At 51.0% G+C, this 14033-nt stretch overlaps 6 protein-coding genes across 6 annotated transcripts; 2 read left to right on the top strand and 4 right to left on the bottom strand.

Annotated features, from left to right (window-relative positions):
• Positions 1-58: 58 nt before the first annotated feature.
• Positions 59-1618, bottom strand: Pdw03_1963 (Nucleoside hydrolase, putative; the record flags this gene model as incomplete). The annotated part of the gene is made up of 6 exons (XM_014680813.1): positions 59-688; positions 751-1050; positions 1123-1157; positions 1211-1380; positions 1430-1533; positions 1586-1618. 6 exons carry the CDS (start codon positions 1616-1618, stop codon positions 59-61), a joined length of 1272 nt encoding a protein of 423 aa, XP_014536299.1.
• A 2357-nt stretch (positions 1619-3975) lies between these two features.
• Positions 3976-5672, top strand: Pdw03_1962 (uncharacterized protein; the record flags this gene model as incomplete). The annotated part of the gene is made up of 3 exons (XM_014680814.2): positions 3976-4027; positions 4422-4425; positions 4487-5672. The coding sequence occupies 3 exons, from the start codon at positions 3976-3978 to the stop codon at positions 5670-5672; spliced, it is 1242 nt and encodes a 413-aa protein (XP_014536300.2).
• Positions 5673-6302: 630 nt separating this feature from the next.
• On the top strand, positions 6303-7555 carry Pdw03_1961 (COPII-coated vesicle protein SurF4/Erv29, putative; the record flags this gene model as incomplete). The annotated part of the gene is made up of 5 exons (XM_014680815.1): positions 6303-6469; positions 6594-6706; positions 6816-7309; positions 7363-7427; positions 7483-7555. 5 exons carry the CDS (start codon positions 6303-6305, stop codon positions 7553-7555), a joined length of 912 nt encoding a protein of 303 aa, XP_014536301.1.
• A 1452-nt stretch (positions 7556-9007) lies between these two features.
• On the bottom strand, positions 9008-10105 carry Pdw03_1960 (Copper/zinc superoxide dismutase (SODC) family protein; the record flags this gene model as incomplete). The annotated part of the gene is made up of 1 exon (XM_014680816.1): positions 9008-10105. The coding sequence occupies one exon, from the start codon at positions 10103-10105 to the stop codon at positions 9008-9010; it is 1098 nt and encodes a 365-aa protein (XP_014536302.1).
• A 1337-nt stretch (positions 10106-11442) lies between these two features.
• Pdw03_1959 (Ribonucleoprotein LSM domain, eukaryotic/archaea-type) lies at positions 11443-11825 on the bottom strand (the record flags this gene model as incomplete). Its single annotated transcript, XM_066100042.1, has 2 exons — positions 11443-11714; positions 11801-11825. 2 exons carry the CDS (start codon positions 11823-11825, stop codon positions 11443-11445), a joined length of 297 nt encoding a protein of 98 aa, XP_065957769.1.
• A 182-nt stretch (positions 11826-12007) lies between these two features.
• Positions 12008-13986, bottom strand: Pdw03_1958 (putative proline-rich protein; the record flags this gene model as incomplete). Its single annotated transcript, XM_014680818.2, has 4 exons — positions 12008-12050; positions 12103-12229; positions 12597-13788; positions 13867-13986. The coding sequence occupies 4 exons, from the start codon at positions 13984-13986 to the stop codon at positions 12008-12010; spliced, it is 1482 nt and encodes a 493-aa protein (XP_014536304.2).
• Positions 13987-14033: the final 47 nt, after the last annotated feature.

Genomic DNA, 14033 nt, shown 5'->3' with positions numbered 1-14033 from the left:
AACAGCTATATGCCTCTATACTTCCCAAATAACTTCTGCTTTTTCTATCAAAAGGAGATTACCTGAAAAGCCTCTCAATAATGACATTACCAAAGTTCTCCTCCACAGGCGACCCATCCATCCGCCAGATTCGGTTGCCAGCACGACCGCTCAGCCAGAGACCATGGTCGTTCGAGCTCTCTTCCTCGCCTTCAATACGGTGACGGTTACGGCGGTCGACAACGCACATACCGCGAGTCCACTGGCCCAAGGTATCGATTCGGATATCCTCAGGCGAGTTCGCCGAGTAAACCCACTTCGGGTCTTCAGATGTCAAAGCATACCAGACGCACACAGGGTCGTGCAGACTCAGCAAAGCATCGTCACCGACATGTCCAGGGTGCAGGCGCTCCAAAGTCTTGAAAGTGTGTCCCATGAAAGCATCCACCCACTCTGCGAGCGGAGAGCCGGCTGCCAAGAGAGGTGTGATGGCTTCCCGGAACTGGCCCCGTGATAGATTGTGGCGGAGAGTAATGTCCAGCGGGAAAAGACGCAGGGTCAGTTGCCGGCTGAGATTTTTGGGGTACGGTGGAAGTTTGGGACTCTTTGTGGGTGGAACTGTCGTGTGCGGGTTGGGCGAGGTGAGTGCGAAAATGCGCGCGGCTGCCACTGCGTCTGCGTAGGCGTTGAACTCCCCTGTTGGCGTCACCTATCAACAATATCAGCTGATCTATCTCGGTTTTTCTTGGGTCGGGAAAATGTTTGGCTCACATTTCCGGGCTCGTTGATAGCACCACCCATGACGACCACCTCTTTCACACGGAGGAATGTCTCTGGGTCTTCTGCTGCAGCCAAAGCCAGATTAGTGAGCGGGCCAACTGCCACCAGAGTCACTGAATCTGGCTCATTTTCACGGAGCGCGCGGAGAATCTCCTTGTGTGCCGGAAGCTTGGATGGGGTGAATGCGTGGTCGTTGGAACCCGAACAATCCTCGACAGGCTTAATTCCCTCGCCATCCAGTTCTTTGGCGAAGAGGTGAACCCATGCCTTATTAGCGGTGAGATGTGGGTGCTATACAGAATTCAGCAGAGTTTACTTATTTCTAAGCCATCAAAGCCCGGTTGCAAATAGGGTTCCACATACCGTTGCGTGAATACCACCAAGTCCGTCAATTCCATCTACGAGAATGTCAGCAAATGGTCTCTATAGTATCTGGTAGCACCATACATACGGAAGTAGTCCGCAAGCATTTTTTGATCTTCAAGGGGGTCCTCTGCGCCAACAGCCAATATAGGACGGAAAGCTTTCAAGCTGCCAAAGCCTTCGGGTCGGCCGTTCTCGCGGCGCCACTGCATTTCCCGCTCGAGGATGTGGAACATTGATACTGCGTTGCGGAGACAGCTATATATCGGGTTAGACAATCCTCTTTTTAAATCCAACGATCACTTACTTCTCGACCTCGATGTTGCCGAATGTCAATGAGATGAGGAGAACCTCTACCTCCTCCGGTGTGGCGGACAGAGCCAGCAAAAGGGCGAGGACATCGTCAATTCCCTATGTTATGATCAATGCCAAAGCTCTGGCAATGAGTTTTGAATGAGCATACCGGATCAGTGTCAATGATAATCTTCTTTGCCATGGTGAATGTTGTTGACCTTCAAATTTTGAAGAAAGCCCTTGCGACAGAAATGGGAGCTTATCTTTGTTATCGGCTGCGGGGGTTTCGTCTGGCTACTTACTCCTCGTGGGCAACTTTTACATTGGACCCAATTTCAATGGTTGAATCAGAAACCCCACTGTTAAAGATAACATTTACGATATATTCCAGTTCCAAGCGAAAAGGGGTAGGTTGAATATTCAGAGCAAAAGAGAATAAACTATTCAAGGCTTAGGGCCCGAAATCCCGGTGGCCGACGGACTACGCCCCACCAGATGGCAGATTCAACGCCTAGCTTCGGGGGAAATGGCCTGTTCACCAAGAAGTGGAGCGCTCTTGGGAGAGAAAAAAAACTAAGTACTTGGTGTTCTTACTGACATATGCACCGTGAGCCAGTCATTCATAACCAATGTCGCGCGATCGCCAAGGCGTAGTAGCATTTGCACTGAAAATGTGTCCTATCAGAATGACCAGTTGGAGATCACACTCTAGCCTGGCCGCACTTCTAACCAGGTAACTCTGCGAGTCGGCCACCTCCTGCCCCTACTCCTCCACCGTCACAGACGGGAAGAGTGTGTGGTTAACAGTGGTAAAAGCCTAGCCTTGGCCGGTCAGATAGGGAACTTTGGTCGACCCAATCGAGACCAAGTATGTCCCTGATCGCCAACTGCCACCGTGGACAGAGAGGATGATCAGAGCGTTGGGGGCTTAGGGCTTCCAAAAGCGGAAATGCTGGGCGTTCCCATTTCCATACGCCATCATCTCCACGCGTCCGGTTGGCTGGTCAAGGTTTATTTCTAAAAGGAGCTCCTCTGTCTTGGTCTCCGTAAGTTTGTCTGTCGTTCTTTGAAAGATTCTCAGTCCAGTGATCTCTCTCCCTCGAGCTGCTATAGCAATGGAAGTAAGGTCAGATGCGATTAGCGACTCACCCCCGGCGTCTCTGACCGATGCGCTGGCCGTGAGCTCGGTGTTTTAATGTATGCCCACCGTCTATGTTGCCTCTGAGGGATGTTATAAGGACTTCGGCTATGGTTTTGAAAGGCACTGCGAGTTCGTTCGAGAAATTCGGGATTTTAAAAGTGTTTCCGTTCTATAATTGTTCAATATGCCGAACATCTACTGGGCAGGGAACCCTTCTATCCACTGTTGCTATGACTCCATGCCGATCAAGAGACTTGGAAATTACTTTCAATCTATGAGGTAGACAAGTTGACTTCTTCAATTCAATCTCATAGAAATATCCTTTTTCGGCTTTTGCCTTGATAGACTTTTGTATCTGTATAATTTGACACCCTGGTCATATCAGATTACTTGGACGATGTGCCTATAGGAATCCTGTACAAGACAAAGACAATAGCTAGCTAGATACTTGGAGTATTTCGGAAGTATTTCTTGCAAAAAATTCGAAACCGATAGAGGGACTATTAGCATTAGTCACAAGGGCTTCCAAGGTTCTTAGATCTTGGGAGTCAGCCGGTCAAAGAAATCATATACTCTGTGATCTGGACAATCTTGAAAAATTAGTGGAACAAAAGGCAAAAATGGGAACAAAGAAGAATACAAGGATTAGGATGTAGCCAATAGGACACAAAGGAGGAAGAGACTAGTCTGATGTCGAAGACTTATTCAACTTGCATTTAAGGAGTGCAGGTTCGACGAACCAATCCCAGTCCTCCTTTCAAGGTGCCGCTGCATACTGCAGGTCTTAGACTCGTTGATCAGGATTCGACATACTTTACAGGCGTTAAATGCATGACTTGGCCCACCAATTGGACCAGGTTGTCCGTTGTGACCGGTGCATGACTTCTTTTTGCCTCGTGGTGGGCGTGAGGGCTACTGTAAGGGGCAAAAGAAATACGGAGTATTTGAAGAGAGATCCCCTGCTGGATCGGCAATCTTCCAGCTTCTTTGGCTCCTAGAAAAATCGATAAATCGAATGTTAAACAAATAAATGCTCAGGAGATCCTTTTACGACTCAGAACGCGCTAGTAAGATATAAATCGGGTTGGAGCAGAAAGCGGAGAGCAGACAGGCGGAGACGTGGCCTGTTCAGGTAAAATACCCATCTTCTCACAACCTGGAGCTGTGGGATTAGAGCACAGTTCTCCAAGTACTCTGTTTGATTACAAAATATATTGATGACAGCTTGCACTCCGTACGGCAGTCAATGCTCAGATCCCCATACCGTACTCCATCGCATTCCTCATCTCCAAGTACCTGTATTTTATCCTTCGAAATAATCAAGTTAACACTGAGATAATCCATGAAGAGATATTGAAACTTGAAGAATTGAGGCCAAAAAAAAACAAAGACGTCAAAGTAGACAAGGTATAGTATATATGCGCAGCTTCCCCAAAGCCAAGGGCTTGGTAATTTACCATTACGGTCACGGTACGAGTGGATCTGCCACGGTTGCCCTTTCCTCTACACCTCGCCTTTCCTCCTTTCTCATCTTCTACTCTCTCCAACTTCTTCTCTTGTTTATCCAACCTCTCTCTTGCGCCATTGCGCCATTCCTATCACTCTAATCCGCGGCTTTGTCACCCCGCGCATTCTCCCATCCAAGCGTACCACGGTCAAGTGACCGCCTTGGGAGTCTCGTCTTGAAGACCTTCCCTCCAGATACAGAAAGCTTCTATAGCTGAGCGCAATTGCCTCGGTTTTTGGCGGGTGTGTCAATTTCAAAGTACGCGTGCGCAATTGTCTTGCCCTCTCACCCCGACAACTTTGATCCCACTTCCCCTCTCAACCAACACCCATCCTCCACATACATAGCTTTCAATAGGACAGTAAGTTCCATGCTCGCAGCCACCTTGACAAAGTTTATGGTACTGACTTATGAGTGCACAGCTCTATGACTATGAATCCCTACATTAGCTGGGCGATCTTGCTCGTTGTGGCAGGTGGCCTTGGCTGGTACTACACCAATGGCACAACCCCCAAAGCAAACGTGATTCGAGCTGCCGTGGACAAGACCGAGGCCACTGTGGCAACCAAAAAGTCAAAGCGTAAGTCTAAGCCTGCTCCCGAGCCGGTTGCCGCCAAGAAATCCGAGGTGAAGACCGTCGTGTCGCCCCCCACCACCGAGGACGAGAAGCCGGACGAGGAAATCGACCGCAAGGAGATGGCCCGCCGCATGGCCGGCCTCAAGACCATCGCTCCTGCTCAGCCCGCTCCTGCCAAGCCCGCTCCCACCAAGGGCCAGAAGAAGAACAAGAAGAAGGCTGCGCAGCTCGAGACCAGCGACACCCGTGCCTCCTCAACTACTGGTGCTGAGGCTGACGACGATCTGTCTCCCGCCGCCTCTCCCGCAGTGAAAGCCACTGTCCCCTCGGCCGGATATGTTTCCGACATGCTGGAAGCCCCCGCCCCCGGTGCATCTGTGCTCCGCGTCACTGGCAATGTTGAGAGCCAGCCCAAGAAGCAGAAGGCTCAGACTTTCAAAGAGGTGGAGACCAAGAAGCAGCGTCAGCAGCGTCTCAAGAATGAGGCCCGCAAGCAGCAAGTTCAGGAGGCCGAAGTTGAGCGCAAGAAGCTGCTTGAGAAGCAGTTGCACACCGCTCGCGAGTCCGAGCGCCGCGAGGCTGCCAGATCAACCGCGCCTGCTACAAACGCTTGGCAAACCAAGGAGAGCACTGCCCCAGTGAAGACCAGCGTGGTCAATGGGGGATCTCGCCCCGCACCCGTTGTCCCTGCCACTTCCGCCTCCCAGGGCCTCCTGGACACCTTCGAGTCCCCTGCAGCCCCTGCTCCTACTAAGTGGGCCCAGAATCTTCCCTCGGAGGAGGAGCAGATGCGCCTTTTGGGAGCTGCCAACGGCGATGACGAATGGACCACCGTTTCCAAGAAGCAGCCCAAGAAGAAGGGTGGTAGGTCTGACGAGAGTGTCAGCGAGACCAGTGCCTCGGAGAACCAGTCCACCCCTGTTGCCCCTGCCCCTGTTGAGCCTCGTGTGACAGTGACCCCGACCTACCTCCCCGACATCTTACGCTCGCGTGAGAAGGGTCACCCACTGGACTCTGACTGGGCTGCATGAGGAGTTTCCACTGTTATGAAGTCTTTCTATCTCTCTCGGTCTCTCTTCATATTGAAATGTATTTATTACCCTTTTTGTTTTTTTTTTTTTTGGCGTTCTGGGGGTGTCACATCATTTGAGCACTCTCCCTCCCCTCTACAATCGGGGCCTAGGAGATTGCCACCACGCATTAGGAGCGGAATTGGTAGATTCCCCTTGCAAGTTGTGCAAGGAGGAAGAACTGCACTGCGGGAACAAAAGCAGAATTGCGGGAATGGATCTGACGCTGTGTTTGTGCATGTTTCTTTTAATTTTTTTTTTCTATGTTAGTCTAACTGACAAAATCTGTATTGCAATGAAATCCTAACCAGTGCTTGATCCAAAACAAAATAAAGCGCAAGAATGTAGAGCTCTCTAACAATCTTCAATGATACATAGATCATCATAAAGGGCCTGTGTCGTCACTATTCCAAAAGCGGTTTAGTGGCCAGTTCCGGTCATCGTGGCCTGAAGTTGCTTTGTATACGACTCCTTGGTATTTGCTCCTGTCTTTGACTACGTTTTCCCCAACCTGTGAGAAATCAACTCCGTGTTCTTCTTCTTCTCCTCCTCCTTCTTCTCCTCAATCTCTTTCTGTTTCTTTATCCCGCCATGGCCCAGATCCGTGGCACTGCGGGCTACAATCTCGGCCACCAGAACCCGTTTGGCGGGCCCGGTAGCGCAGATGCCACCAGCGACCCAAGTCCGCTGGACGCAATTCGCGAGCAGACAAGCAAGATTGAGGACTGGTTGGACACCTTGGCCGATCCAGTGAAGCCGTATGTTTCAATTTCGCTCTTTGGTTTTCTTTTCTTTTCTTTTTTTTTTTTTCTACCCGAGTCGCGAGAGAGCTCAAAACAAGGGATTACAGGCAAGCACTAACACCCTGTTCTTTCGCTCTAGCTACCTTCCCGCCGTCGGCCGATTTTTGATCGTAGTGACCTTCATTGAAGACTCGCTGCGTATCCTCACACAATGGAACGACCAGCTCCTTTATCTCCGTGATTTCCGGAAGAGTAAGACAATGCCCATGCTCCTGGACCCTGACCCGCGCGGCCTAGGGTCCAGGGTCCCGCACTACCTCTTATGTCGTTGTCTAACGCGCTATTCTTCTGCTGGTTTTAGTTCCCTGGGGAGTCACGCATACCTTCCTTATCGTCAACGTCATTGCCATGGTTGTGTGTTCGACTCTTGTCATCGCCCGCAAGCGCACTGAGTTCGCCGTCGCGGGATTGCTTGGTGTCGTCATCTCACAGGGTCTTGGATACGGTCTTATCTTCGACTTGAACTTCTTCCTTCGCAATCTCAGTGTCGTGGGCGGTCTGCTTATGGTCCTGTCCGATTCGTGGGTGCGCAAGAAGTTCGTCCCGGCCGGTCTGCCCCAGCTTGAGGAGAAGGACCGCAAGATGTATGTCCAATTCGCTGGACGTGTGTTGCTGATCTTCCTCTTCATTGGATTCGTTTTCTCCGGCGATTGGAGCTTCTGGCGCATTCTGGTCAGCTTGTTCGGTTTTGTCGCTTGCGTCATGGTCGTTGTTGGCTTCAAGGCCAAGTGGAGCGCCATCATTCTGGTCGTCCTGCTTAGTCTGTTCAACGTTTTTGTCAACAACTTCTGGACGGTATGTTTGTTGGGCGATTGATTGTATCTTGGGTTACTGATAATTTCGTCTAGCTGCATGCCCACCACCCACAGAAGGACTTCGCCAAATACGACTTCTTCCAAATCTTGTCGATTGTGTACGTCCCCTCTCTCTGAACAATGAGACACCTTCAACGCTAATAATTACTACAGCGGTGGTTTGGTCCTACTCGTCAACATGGGTCCCGGCCAACTGAGCATGGATGAGAAGAAGAAGGTCTATTAGAGCAGCAGGAGATCGAAATACGATTCCCCTTCTCTCTCTATATCTCCCGGCATCTGCATCTACTTAGCAAACGCAGCAAAGAGGGAAAGAAATAACCAAAGGGCTGCCTGGCTGGTGCTCTGCGGGCTCCGAGTGTTTGGAATGGGTCCCCCTCGGACCCTTAGCTGATTTGCAGAGGCTCTGCGTGGTCGGGTTGGGCGTTGTTTGCATTTGGGATGATTTTGAACTGCCGAGGAGATCCAGCTATCTAATCTTTCTTGCGTCTTTTTTTTTTGGGCTGTTCTACCTCGAACTTTTGTATCTTGATCTCTTATTTTATCGAGATCGAAAAGACATGTCCTCTGCATGAGATGTTTCTGATGGGCATTTGAACTGCATCTATAACGAAGACAAGTTGAATCAAAATTTTGACGCCGAATGCGACGCATATTTGCATGATCCTTTGCCCATTGCATCAAGTATAGTAGCGTACAATGGCTGTATCTAACGGGGCATGGGACAGGGTACCTAGAAGTATTGAGGCCAGCTTGAATCCTACCTCTCTATCTATCCTTCTTGTCGGCAATTGTTAAATTTCCCCTTACACTTTCATATGTGGAAAGTTTCTTGCCAAAGAAGGATTGGCTAGTACCGGGCCTTTGTATGTCCTGCAGCAGAACATCTAACGATGGGTTATCAGAAGATAGGGCTCATATTTCAGTTCGATAATTTGGAAGACGGGGTGTTAAATGAACTTTCTTTAAACCCGTCGTACCGTAGATTTATATGAAGAATAGCAGCTTCTAGATGACTTGTCTAAGGACCCTTGGGTTGGAGGAAGCTTTGCAATTTATTCACATTGCCGATTTGATCTGAACTGAACCAAGGTCAAAGACAAGAAAAACATCCATTGGTCGAACGCTATGTACTAATAACCCAAACAGGGAGAGGGAGTGATTATGGTACAAGGAAGAGAGATAACATCTAGGAATAGAAGGAAAGAAGGAAGGAAGAAAAAAGGAAGAGGAAGACCACAAAGTGCTGAGGGAAACAAAACAATCAACAAGGAAAAGTGTGTGAAATGATAGGAAGGAGTGCTGTCATGGTGAACTTGCCTGTTCGCTTGCCACTGCGGTGAAGCAGCGGAGGAACTGTTGCAGGCAATATGAGGCATTTCGCTTTTATATACCGGGCCAGCCAGGTACATTCCTATGTAGGACCTGGGGTCCTGCAGCGCGAGAGGGTGGGGGTTTGCATCGAGAGATCATGAATCAATCGACAAACGTGGAAAGGGGTGATGGAGAGAGTCAGAGAGCCCTGGGAAGATAAAATGCAATAAAAGCCAATGCCGAATGAGCTTGATGCTTCAAACGCCCTATAGCTGAACCCCAGGAAAGGTGAGGATGGCGCGGGTTTTCGAGGAGGAGTGTGGTAGGTAGGATGAGGGTGGAAGGAATTGTGTTCGAAAGGTTTTTAGATATCCATGCTCCAACGCCATGGACGGGTAGCCTGTAATTGACCCAGGCCAATCTCATCGCGATTATCATCGCTGATCTCTAGGTGTAGCATGTGGACCTTCTTGTCGTCCCTGTGCATTGTGGAGAGAGCCTTCGAGAGGTGTGGACGGTAGAACTTGTCATCGTCATCTGTAGCTTTCGATTGAGGGCGGGATGCGGGGGTGTCGGGGTATTTCCATTCCAGACTCGGGGAATCATCCGAGTTGGTGGTAGAGAACATAGAATCACTTCGAGAGTGTGGTTCTAGGCCTGGACCATCGGAGTCGATACTGAGTCGAGTCAGCGATGGCCGATGAGTTCGATGGTTCTGAGTGGTGTCATCAAAAGCCTCGTCGCCACTCTCCTCGCTGATTCTTCCAGTGTCGTTCTCCCTGGCTGCGCTCTTGGAGGCAGGGGGAATGGTCCCAAATCCCCGGAAATTCTCACTAGTTGGCGAAGTGACGGAATTGACGTCTGCCTTGCCAGCCATCACTCGGGCACTTGGTGGTGGCTGGAGCATCCATCTGGTTTCGGCCCGGCTACGTGGTCCACTGACAATCGGTGGGTGGAGGTCGTTCACAGGTGGCACGCGCGGGGTGTAGTACTTGGACGGTTCATTTGGGTCTGCACGACCACGTCCAGAAATTCCAATCGACGATCCACGGACTTCTTGTTGCCCCCAGAGTGGCTCGTCTTCCCGTTGGTACCGCATTGATTTCCATTTCTCACCAAGCGGGTGCATCAGGCCACTACTCTTGTCTTTCTTGAGTTGTGAGCGCCGGTCGGTATTGAAACTGTCCGTTCGTTGAACATTGCGGTGACCACCCCGCCGGACGGGAGGACCAGGGCCCAGGGCGATTTCCTCTCGCCACCCTACATTAGTACTGAAAGGTGTTGGTTGTGCGAATGGACGGGGTTGGTCGGTGATGATTTCGTTGTTGTGTCGTTCCTTCTCCTTCTCCCGCTGGACCCGGGATGCATCTTGTCTACGTTTCCAACGATCATGATTTTCGGCACAGGGGGTGCAGGAGGCATAGTAGAAGACTGCGGACTGAGCGCCACGAAAGAGCCACATGTCTGGCGCGGGGGATAGAGTGGGGAATATCGGTTTATTGAGGCTTTGTAGCTAGAAGTTGTAAAAACCGTCGTTCACGACGGACTATCTGCCCGGGAAAATTGCTGTAAATGATCCAGTATTCGCTCTTTGTGTTGTAGTGATCCCATCGGACACATGAAGGGCTGAGCGGATAGGGGGAGGGGAACAGCGGAAAGGGGCGGAATAGAGATGTAGAGCTGTTGACGCAGATGTTGGAGATCGCCCAGCGATCTGTATCGACGAGAGAGGGTGAAGAATGGGAGAGATAGGAAGTAAGAAAGGTAGAAGAATTAGGGGAGGTCTGAGGGGGCGTCGGTAGTTTCTGCCTTGTGTTTCGTCTTTGAGTTTTTTTTTTCGATTTTTCACCGTTTGCGGCCTAACCTGAACAGATGAAGATATGCATGAACTATTCACTCAAATTGTACTTCCGTGCTCCGTACTTCTTTTTTTTTATCTTTATGCCTATTCTACATTCTACACCTCACATGGCCACAGTAATCTCCTAACTTGCTGCGCCAAGGCCCAACAGGGGCCTAAGTGACCAGGGTGCACATCGTACCATAATCATACGTGTTCCGTACAGCTCTTTGAAGGCTGTAACGTGGCCTAGTTCTGTATATCTGGCTTTGTCTTGAAACCAATTTCGTTCTACAAAGGTACTTTCGTGCTCCGTAATTCGTACTCTGTTGGACCAAGTAGTCGTCTTGGCATCATCCCGCGTGGAGTCCAGAATGTGGCTGTAACCGGGAGGAAATTACTCCTTTTTACAGAGAATGTAGAAAATTGGAAGACACCCCTATTCTTGATGTAAATTCACATTCCTCGGGAACGTAGGGACCTCCAACAACTCATACTTGGGAGAGGCAAGTAGTATGTAGAGTCCCCTATAAATCCACTGTCGTTGTGGCATCGTCTGTGCTCTTGCCCCCGCAAAGTCATTTGAGGGGCAAGAATGCCGAATCGATAGCAAGTCCCGACATGCAGCCCCTCCTATGTGCTTAGGCCATTGCATCATTCCACATCGGAGATGTCTGGAGACCACACAATCGACAGCCCGTCAACTATCGGTGTAGCTTCGCAACCAACGGAACAGAAAGAAAATATGACAGATCAACATTCAACAGCCCAGCGTATCTGCGCATCATTGTAGGGCCAAGGGCCACGCCCGGCAACGGTGGATTCAATAGTCAAGGATCACACGCAACGCTGGCAAACTCCAGGATTCATGGGCGTGCTGAATCAGTGTATCGCATGCAGATGGTTTCCCCCAAACGCCCGAAAAATGACAATGGAAAATAGCACCATGCAAACCCCGCTCATGCATTCTTCGTGTCTCGGATGACCTCGCCTTTCACCTTGGACCAGTCGATGTCTCCGTCCAATTTCTCGTCGATTTCACCGCATATCACGACGTTGTCACCGCGGATCAAGTACAGCCCATGTTCGATTTCAGTGGAGGGTTCGTCGTCGTCTGGGGTGCGGATAATGCGTTCAACGGTGTTGGCGAGGACAAGGTTCGTCGTTTGGTCGGTTGACAAGAGATCGCCGATGAGTGTGCGACCGTCAACTGTGAGGATGAGGACTTTTTCTGTTTGGTCGAGGTTGGTCAGCACTTGATCTATGGATGTAGGGCGATGGAATATGTAAAGCATTTCAGCTAACTGCAAAACTCACTATTGACGTAAAAGTGGAGAGACATGTTGGATGGGGAAACGGCGGTTCAAGGTAAAGGGTATCTCAATTTTGCGGTTGGTCAGGTACAGGTAGATACACCGCTGAGTCGGGATCGAGCTGTATCTGTAACTCGGTAGGGGTCTCGTCACTAGGCCCGGGGTAGCTCTCTTGCGATGCGTGAGCAAGACACGGTTCGTGGATCCTCGTTCACTTTCGGAGTCCGTCACTTCGCGCAAGTGTGTCCGACGAGCTAAAGAACCGGATTAGTCGCGGTTAGTCGTAGCGCGGCAAAGTTGACTTGCCAAGGAAAATCAAAGCTGTAGGAGCTTGGTTTAAAGTTCGAGGCCAATTCAATGTGAGGTGATGGCAATAGCGCAGAGCGGGTTGATGCTGTTTGTCGAATCTTGAGTGCAGATTGCGAGAATCCTCCTGTGTTGTAAAGGATAACAACAAAACTCTAGAAAGACGCAAGTCGATGATCTCGACTGAAAGCGAAGAGATTGGTGGCAGCGCTTGTCGTAGTGCTTCATGGTTGTTTTCCACGACGGACGATTGACATCTCCGATTGGATCACGTGCGGAAGCTTAAGGGAGAGGTGGATGCTACATCATTTGATACTGTTTGATGAGAGGAGACCAACCAGTTTTACGAATAAGAAAACATAGATTTTGTTGCACAAATTTCACTACAAGGACAATGATCTACATAGATGACTCGATTGTAAAAGGATTTATGTATAGCAAGTCACTATGTGTGCACGATATCGCCCGCAATTTTCCCATGCACGCCATTTAACCTCGCAAAGCACTCAGATCCAAAGGAACACTGCTGCCCCTTCCAGCGCGGTATCGGCGATCTCCACCGATAAATTGCCGTGGTTTGGAGAGTAGCCCATCGCCTTGGAATTTAAATCGCGGGTCTTCTATTCGGACTAGGCCATGTCCATGTGTTGAAGGGATTCGTGAGCTTGGTGCAGACGACCCACCATTGGAAAGTGTATACGCACTAGGGTCCAGCGCTGCGAACGGTTCGTGGGAGACAGGGTGAGAGGAAACAGGGGATGGTCGGAAAGGTGGCTCGGTTAGCGGAGCTGCGGGAAGTGAAGCTGGAGGCGGTGGCGGAGCGCCTGGAGCAGCTGATGGGGGTGGTGGAGGTGGGGAAGGCGAAGAATGTCCCAGGGCGGAACGGGCAGCCTGCGCAGCAATTGACGGCGGGGCTACTGATGGGGGAGGGGGGGGTGTCGATCTAGAAGCAGCCGGCGGGGGAGGAGGTGCCCGAGTTGCGGGGGCTGATGGGGGAGGGGGTGGGGGGCCGGATGGTTTTCCACATGTAGGCGGTGGTGGGAATTTGCCTGATGCTGGAGGTGGTGGAAGCTTGCCCGGTACTGGAGGTGGAGGAGGCGCGCGTGGAGGCGGCGCTTCGGGGGCCTTTGTAGCAGGCGCCAAAACTGTAGATGAGGATCGTGCAGCAGGTCTCGGGGGAGGCCTCTTCAAGCCGGCAACCAATGGATTGACCGGTGGTGCAGTCGGCGGATCTGTCGACGAGGGACGAGGGGGCGGTCTGGCCCCAGGAGGTCTGGGAGCTGTCGGAGGCTTGGGAGCTGATGCAGCAGGTGGTTGACGTGCACCTTCGGAATCAGAGATGTAGGGCGAGTCTCGATTGGCACCTGTATCGACACCTCCACGACTGCGTAACTTGGGCATCCCACCAGCAAATATTCCCCCTAATTGGGGTGGCGTCGCACTGGCTGCGCTATCTATTCCAGGAACTCCTTCGCTGTTGCTCCGTAATCGATTCGCGGCAGGGCCGGATGGTACAGGCGGTGCAAGCCTGCTTGGAGGCGGCCTCGCACCAGGAACCGGTGGCGCACTCGCGACGGGAGGGGCTGCAGAGACCCCTCCTGAGCCTCCGATTACAGGTGCTGATCGATCATTAGTAACGGCCTTCTTCAGCCTGGTGCCCTTGTGGATGTCAGAAAGAAGTGCACCCTATTTATAGTTAGCTACTGAATTCCTTGAGCGACTATTTGCTTGCGGCAGTGAGTCTCAAGCACCCAGTTTACATACCCGGTCTTTAGCCTGTCCTTTAGTAGGTCTTCCAGGGAGACCTCCTGGAGGAGGCGGCGGGGGAGGACCGCCCAAAACTCCCGGCGGCGGCGGCGGCGGCGGGGGAGGTGGAGGTGGCATGGTTAAAGATCAGGTGGTGAGATGATCAAGTAGACGATTGCATATAA

This window comes from Penicillium digitatum, chromosome 5 (genome assembly GCF_016767815.1).
Source record: "Penicillium digitatum chromosome 5, complete sequence".
In the NCBI taxonomy this organism is placed as follows: Eukaryota; Fungi; Ascomycota; class Eurotiomycetes; order Eurotiales; family Aspergillaceae; genus Penicillium; species Penicillium digitatum.
Note: the sequence above shows the minus strand (reverse complement) of the source record. Positions and strands in the feature narration are given on the sequence as shown.